Genomic DNA, 7,789 nt, shown 5'->3' with positions numbered 1-7,789 from the left:
TATTGTTATTTATAGGTAATTATGTATGATTCCATGGTCTCTCTACCCAGGCTGTATGTAGGCAGCCCTAAACCAAATTGAGTTTGACCCCACCCACTTACAGACTTTTAAGTCTGGGACTTTCGTATAAACAGACTACCAGGAAGCCACTGTAACTTATCTCCATAGCGGACACTGGCAGAGTCCCGAAAGCAAACTGGCTGCTTTTCATGGCTGTACGTGTGAGAGATAGAGACCTGCGATTGCGACAAAGGTGGAGATGGACAAGGAATGGCGTAGGCCAGCACTCTCATGTTTCTCTGCTGAGATCTCCCCAGGCTATTTTTAGTGTGAGAAGGGCTCTTCAAGGACATGGACACATAGAAATCCACCTTTAGAAATGAAGATTTGATACCTGGGAAGAGTCAATTTAACAGCCGACTGGTACACCTATTTTTTTTTTTTTTTTCAACAGGCCTAAAACAGTGCACATTTCACATGCTCGTTGTAACATTTAACTTATCTTTTTGTATAAATGTCATAAATCCTCTGCTGCTAACCCGAGGAGTGATTTTTTTATGGCTGACATATAATACTGTAATTCTAAGCGACACATGACATGAAGATGGATGACAGGTGGGTTGGTAGAGACTAGAAAAGAATATATAGAGCTGGAATTAAGTATGAAATACAGTGTAAGGAAATTAAATTTAGCTTCGGGAGATGTCGAAAAAGGTTCTTTGAAATGACTCATATCTGTTGTTTACAACATTTGCATGCAGATATTTCTAATCCGGATCTGGAGAGGTGAAGGGTATCTCGATTTTGATTGGCCGCTGTTTGGTGCCAGACGCTGTTTAGAGAAGGTAACGGTAATGGTCTCCAAAAAATTAAATTCCAAAAACAGGATATGAAAACAAGACGATAAAAGCAGTACGAGTGTGGACGCGCAGGAGAGACCTGTGCTTTATGTATACATGTGAGTATAGTATAGTACATTAGTAACTAGGACGGACAACACGGGAGACAGGTGCAGGTGATAAAACTGACCATAGTGAGGGACACATACATAACTGGGAAGGGCAGTAAAACATGATAGTAAAACCCACCACTCCTTAGGGATGTGTGTGTGATCTAGGACAGTGGTTCTCAAACTGTACGACTGGTGGTACGCGTACCGCAGTTTGAGAACCACTAATCTAGGAAATGGAACTGGAACCAGACCATCGAAACTGGATGGTGGTTCAATAAAGATACAGAAGATGGTAGACCACTGGTTTTAACCCCGTGGTTTGAGACCCCTAACCGTAAGGTATTGGGGGGGGTGAGAGGTTTTCAGTGGAATACACACAAGCGTCTAGTCACTAGGTGGCAGCAGTGCACAAAATAATCAAGGTTTTTGACGGCAAAGGAAAGAGAAAAGATGAGGCGTCGGATGCAAGGTACACAAGTAACTAGCGATGTCCATTATGAACTTTTTGCTAATATCCAATATGCTGGTATTGTCCAAACACTTAATTTTTGATTCCAGTATTAAGCGATAGCAACATTGTGAGGCAGTGGTGGCCTCACAGTGCTGCCTGCCCACTTAGGTGATGGGGTTAAAGAAGTGTTTCTAAATTTCTCCAATTTCTCATTTTTTCTTATTTTTCTGGTTTACTGGTCGCACCAGTCAAAAGATGCATAATGAAAAAAAAAGTGTAAAAAGTGCCCTCCAGCGGCTGTCAGTGTGAAAATAATGAACATGTACATTTTCAGTGGTACAGGAGTAGCAGATAGAGTTACACAAGCCTAGAGTGCCCTCTAGTGGCTGTTAGTGTGAAAATAATGAACATGTAAATTTTCAGTAGTACAGGAGTAGCAGATACTGGTACGCAAGCCTAGAGTGCCCTCTAGTGGTTGTTGGTGTGAAAATAATGAACATGTAAATTTTCAGTGGTACAGGAGTAGCAGATACTGGTACACAAGCCTTAGAGCGCCCTCTAGTGCCTGTCAGTGTCAAAATAACAAATGTAAATTTTCAGTGGTACAGGAGTAGCAGATACTGTTACACAAGCCTAGAGTGCCCTCTAGTGCCCTCTAGCTGTTAGTGTGAAAATAACGAACATGTGAAATTATACATTTTAATAGATAAGTCACAACAAAGTATAAGTTGCAAACCCAGCCAAAGGATGAAAAAAAGTGCGAGTTAAAGTCTGGAAAAGTTTTGTATTTTAAAATTAACCATCATATTTTCTTTTCTATTTCTTTTTTAGGAATATTTTTACAAGTATCACTCCCAGCCGAAGAATGTGTCTGAGAAAATGCCACCCCCACAGAGCGTTTTTAGTGACCCTTTTTTTATAGTGGAGACCATATGCATATGTTGGTTCTCCTTTGAACTCCTTATGCGATTTGCAAGCTGCCCTAGTAAGACACTCTTTTTCAAGGACGTCATGAACATCATCGATTTCATGGCCATTCTGCCCTATTTTGTCACTTTGGGAACAGAGTTGGCCAAGGACCACGAAACTAGTCCTACCACATCCCTGGCCATCATTCGGGTCATCAGGTTAGTGAGGGTGTTCCGGATCTTCAAGTTGTCCCGTCACTCTAAAGGCCTCCAGATCCTTGGTCAGACGCTGAGGGCCAGCATGAGAGAGCTGGGCTTGCTTATCTTCTTTCTCTTTATTGGTGTCATTCTTTTTTCTAGTGCCATCTACTTTGCCGAGGCTGACCACAACAACACCGCATTTGTCAGTATACCACACGCTTTCTGGTGGGCAGTGGTCACCATGACCACAGTCGGTTACGGTGATATGTACCCAGAAACGGTGTGGGGTAAGCTAGTAGGGTCCATGTGCGCCATTGCTGGTGTGCTAACAATTTCACTGCCGGTGCCTGTCATAGTGTCCAACTTCAGCTACTTTTACCATAGAGAGACTGAATGCGTGGATAAAACCATGTACAACCAGGCGAAGACGCCACTGGATGAGGATGAGCAGGCTGAGGAAGAAAACATAGGAATGGAAGGCAGGGACTCAGATGGAGAATTCGTTGCCATCGAAAACACATGTTATCCCCTTGATGGGAACTTGTGGGTGAGAGAGGCGCTTGTCACTCAGGTTTAGAGTGTTGAAAGTGTTCTTTTTTTTTTTTGGAATGATTCTTTATTTTGTTTTATAACGCAATGTCGTAACACACAGCATACCTTTAATGACATTCTTTACATAAACTGGAAACACGGAAACACGGAAACGTAATGGACTGTTGACATGTGCAGTACGTGGCAGGTCAGTTACGCCGCTCAATCACTTAAAGTGGGCATTACAAGGTTTTGTAAATATCGATATAAAAAAATAATCTGCAAATAAGAAAATAAAATAAAAACATAATAGGCACCAATTAGGTACGGACGATAGAGGCACAAATTTGCGGTAAGATTCGATACCTTTGGTGTCACAGTTTGATACTTTATTTCGATACAACAAGAGAAATGTTCATGCCTTTTTTTAAACGTTAAAGTTCTTAGCAGCAGAGCGCATATTAAAAAAGAAATAGCGCACGTAATAAACAAAAGCTACTGTAGCTTATTCAGTAATAATAGAAATATTAAAACAAAATCCTCAATGAACGGCACCCGTCTTTAATAAAGAACAGACTTTTCTTTAAGGTCTTAAAGATTCTTTAAGGCGTCTGGCATACAACCTTAAATAATCTTTAAGGTGGCATGACACCTGGACACCTTCAAGAATCTTTCCTCTGTGCCTTTGTCTTTTGTTTTTTTCTTTTTTTGGAACATACATGGGTCATAATTTTTTTTTTTTTTTTTTTTTTTACATGTTGCATCGTGATGAATCTCATCCCTAATTTGAGGCATTCGCTATGCTACAACGAGCTGTTTTCACAGGCACAGGCATACGATACGCGCCTGAGCTAACTGCTAATTAATGTAAAAATCATGGAAGCAACCGAATGACTCGAGTGATCAATGATTACAAAAAAAAAAAATATTTTGAACATGTATAGCACAATGCAAACTGCCCAGTTAGTTCATGCAGTGTTTTAAGTAAAATTTCCTTTTTTTAAAAAAGGATCTTTTACTAATCAATTTATGTGGTGACAAAATGTACGCTAACCCAGGAACTGTTGTTTTTATTCATGTTAAATAAACCATAAAAAAAAACATCAGTGCTACATTGTCTGAGTTTGCAAATTATCATAACCGGTATACTCAATGTACTCAGTGTACTATAGGTATTTTAAATGTGTTTAACTTTCTTGTGTGGAAAAACCACATATCTAATCGTAATTTTATTTAGTTAAAAAATACCTTTATTTTCTTCTATTATTCTAGCAGTAAAAATCAGATTATTACGGCAGAAAAATGTCCAAACATTTTTCATGCTCAGAGATAACCTTCAAGCTCTGGCTCTAAACATTAGCTTCATGAATGCTTTTGTAAACCTGCTTTTCGTGTTACCGTACAGTAGAGGGCAGTGTTGTACTGTTATGATTCAGAACCTTTGCTCAACCCATGAACAGTAGTACTGTACTGTAGTCATCCTGCTCAAAACCCCGTACGCCGCTATTTGTATTTCAAACTCCTCCACTAATACATCAACGTGCCATAATGTATTTTTATGTATTTGTCATTTCCTATAATAAAGACTCTTATGATTTCTTATTTAATATATTTTAATACAGATGAAAAAAATCACGATAAATCACAAATTCACAATTAAATATTTTAATAAATCGATAGCCCCATTTTAAATATATTACAAATTCATAAATAATGCGTTAGTTATAATAATAAAAAAAAAATTAAATACACAATCAAAACAAAACAAAGTCAAGTCTGCACACTGCCAGAAGGCACGCTTTAACTTCAAGTGAGTCAGTCATTACTTTTCCAGTGAGAACTGAGGACTTGCCATAGAATAAAGGGCCATTCCAACAGGATCATCGGAGTCCAAATTGAAATGTCTCTGGTTGGTTTGTGGTGTTTCTGACACGGATTCGTACCGTCTAACATTCCTGAGTGGCAGAAATTTAACGAAGGGCAGCGTGTGTTGACCCAAGTGGAGCTTTTTGGCCAAAGACACAGGAACGCCATGGTGCAAAGACGTGAAGTGGCTGTACCCGTCTGCTAGCAGCTGCTCTCGAAAGGTGCAGTCTGTTTCTGTGTAGTGACTCTGCATTGGAAACAGAGGGATGAAGCATGAAGGAGGGCGTTAACATTTCCCGGCGTTTATCGTTTGCTCTGTTCGCCGTACCTGTCCCTTCAATGTCCCACGGCTGTCCACACAAAGAAACATGGACGAAGATTGTCCCCGGATGACAACGTGGCCTGGTTTCACAGATTTCAGCTCCAGCACACCTAAGAAACAGGAACATAAACACAAACTAAATATGGCTTTACAAAACTCTTCTGTTACTCCTGAACATTTGTACATGAATTATCCACTGTAACATTAAAAACGGATCTGTTAAAGCTAAGACAATGAAATACACATGTACTTTGGCATCGGAAAATGTAATAAAAAATCACAGTTATAAAGCCATGTGTGAGCTTTATGTGTAATAATCTACAACACTGAATGCAATTAATTACGAAACCATGATTCATGTAATGTAATCAACTCGAATTACACTAAATAATTACTAAGCAAAAATTACTAAATTACTAAATTAAATGTTTAAATTTTTCTTTTTGTGATTAAATTATAAAAAATATATTTATAAAAGTTATGAAATACTACATTTCTTGCATTCAACTTTTTTTTGTTTATTTTTAGCTTTTAATTAAATAAATGCCCCTTTTTTCCGACCACAGCATGTAGTACGGCTAATTACACGTTAGCTCTTTTCTGCTTCGGTGCCCTGACCGGAAAGCACAGGTAAGTGATCTGCTCTAGCGTCGAAGCTAACATTAGCTCTGGGGCTAGCTCTGGAGTCTTTATTATCAGCCACTCCGACCACAACAGAACATAAACAGAGTTTTAACAGCTCCTGTATAACCAACTGACACTTCAACATGACAGGGCTCAAACTGCTCAACTTTCGCTACCATTTTCTCTCTCGCGCGCCACCCACATATACGCACACAGCCATTCACAGACAGACATACGCTACTAGTACAACACACAGTAGCCTACCAGAAAAGTCACTGATCGTAAAAATCCATAAATTAGCTACATCATTATTTAAGCCGCGGGGTTCAAAGCGTGTGAAAAAAGTAGCGGCTCGTAGTCCGGAAATTATGGTACATTCTTCTTTTTTTTTCTACAACTTCTCCTGTAATTTGCAACAGAAACAAATGTCCATCTGGTCCTTTCTCTTAAATTTGCTCAGTCGTCACACACTCTGGCTGTTCTGGCTGGAGTGTATTATCGACCCTCCTACTGTGTAGTCAACTATCCATTTAAAAGAGACAGAACGCCCCATGTATACATTTACAGTATATTATAAAGTAAAACCTACTGTAGGCTGTCTGACCGTCACTTCCTGAAACTCTCCCATCCGGAGTCATCTCCAGGTATAGTCCTCTTCTGTGGTTATCTGAAACAAGAGCAAATTAGACCTGTAAAATCATGGCATTGATTCCAAGATATTTCTAGTAAAACTTTGTGAAGTAAGAATTTTTTTTGGATTTTATATACCCGTGTAAAGGTGGACTTCCCTGACTTGATTACCAAAGGATAAGAGCGGGTTGGAGTCAGTGAGAAAAAATGATAAAGTAAAAGGAGGCAGCATAATAAAAAGCAGCGATATGAGGTTAACGGATAAAACTCTGTGCAAAAGTAAAAACATTTGAATTGTTTTTGGTGAAATTTTTTTTTTCTGTTAAAAAATAGACCAAAGTAGTGGAGAAAAAAATAAATAAATAAATAATATTTATACCATAAATATGACACAAACAAGTGCTTTTCAGTATTACTTTGAAGCACGGCAGTTTTGGCCCTTTTAAGCGTTTTAGAGAAGGACGTCAGCCCACATGAGTCAGACGTTACTACATGATTAAAGTGAAGAGGAACATCTGTGTTTGCATGTATGGGCTTCTTCCGTGTTTATTACAGTAAAGGGCTGTAGCATGTGGGTGGCTATTTAGTACATAGAGACAGTCAGAGACTGGTCAGTTTACAGCAAGGGTCGGGAAACTTTTCAACGGAGAGAGCCCAAAAAAGTCATTTTAAAATACATTCATTCATTTACAAATACATTTTAAAAATGTATTTCTTACTTTTTTTAACCAGACCAATAATTTTTGTTTAATAAGTTTCTGTTTTAAGTATTAAAGAAGGTATTAAAGTTGTTTTTTTTAAAAAAACGTATTAACGTTGTTATACTTTTCATACAATGTCTCTGTCATTGGTGTGGAACCCCAGGGTTCACCTCGCGGGCAAGGTCGAATCCCGGTTAGGGCGATAGCTACCTTCCAGGGGACTCCCCCCCCACAGGAATGGGGGGGGGGGGGGTTGGTCCGGTGCAATGTGATTTGGGTGGCTACTGCTCCCCGCGCGACCCGGTAACGGATAAGCGGATGAAAATGGATGGATGGATGGATGGATGGATGGATGGATGGATGGATACTATCCATACATATAATACTTCTTACCATTAATGCGACTTCTGGTGCTGCATGGTTTGATCTCTCTCTATATCTAGCTATCTCTCTCTCTCTCTCTCTCTATCTATCTATCTATCTATATCTCTCTATCATCCATCCATCTCTCTATCTAGCTATCTGTCTCTCTCTCTTTCTTTCTATCTATATATCTATCTATCCATCATCTCTCTCTCTCTCTCTCTATCCACCCATCCCTCT

The 7,789-nt window shown here is 39.2% G+C and overlaps 2 protein-coding genes across 4 annotated transcripts in view; one reads left to right on the top strand and one right to left on the bottom strand.

The window, feature by feature from the left end:
- LOC103382000 (potassium voltage-gated channel subfamily A member 7-like) overlaps positions 1–3,671 on the top strand; it is an 8,230-nt gene extending 4,559 nt beyond the window's left edge. For all 3 annotated transcript variants that reach the window (XM_008314636.3, XM_008314637.3, XM_008314635.3), the window contains exon 3: positions 2,235–3,671. In XM_008314636.3, the coding sequence (XP_008312858.1) occupies positions 2,235–3,089 (855 nt within the window). In that variant the 3' untranslated portion in view covers positions 3,090–3,671. The remainder of the gene's footprint in view (positions 1–2,234) is intronic.
- Positions 3,672–4,366: 695 nt separating this feature from the next.
- Positions 4,367–6,998, bottom strand: fgf21 (fibroblast growth factor 21). Its single transcript, XM_008314634.3, has 4 exons — positions 6,624–6,998; positions 6,445–6,522; positions 5,238–5,341; positions 4,367–5,156 (listed from the first exon to the last, which is right to left on the bottom strand). Exons 1-4 carry the CDS (start codon positions 6,772–6,774, stop codon positions 4,866–4,868), a joined length of 624 nt encoding a protein of 207 aa, XP_008312856.2. The 5' UTR covers positions 6,775–6,998; the 3' UTR covers positions 4,367–4,865.
- Positions 6,999–7,789: the final 791 nt, after the last annotated feature.

The sequence above is a fragment of the Cynoglossus semilaevis genome, chromosome 8 (genome assembly GCF_000523025.1).
Source record: "Cynoglossus semilaevis isolate Cse_v1.0 chromosome 8, Cse_v1.0, whole genome shotgun sequence".
NCBI classification, from domain to species: domain Eukaryota; kingdom Metazoa; phylum Chordata; class Actinopteri; order Pleuronectiformes; family Cynoglossidae; genus Cynoglossus; species Cynoglossus semilaevis.
Note: the sequence above shows the minus strand (reverse complement) of the source record. Positions and strands in the feature narration are given on the sequence as shown.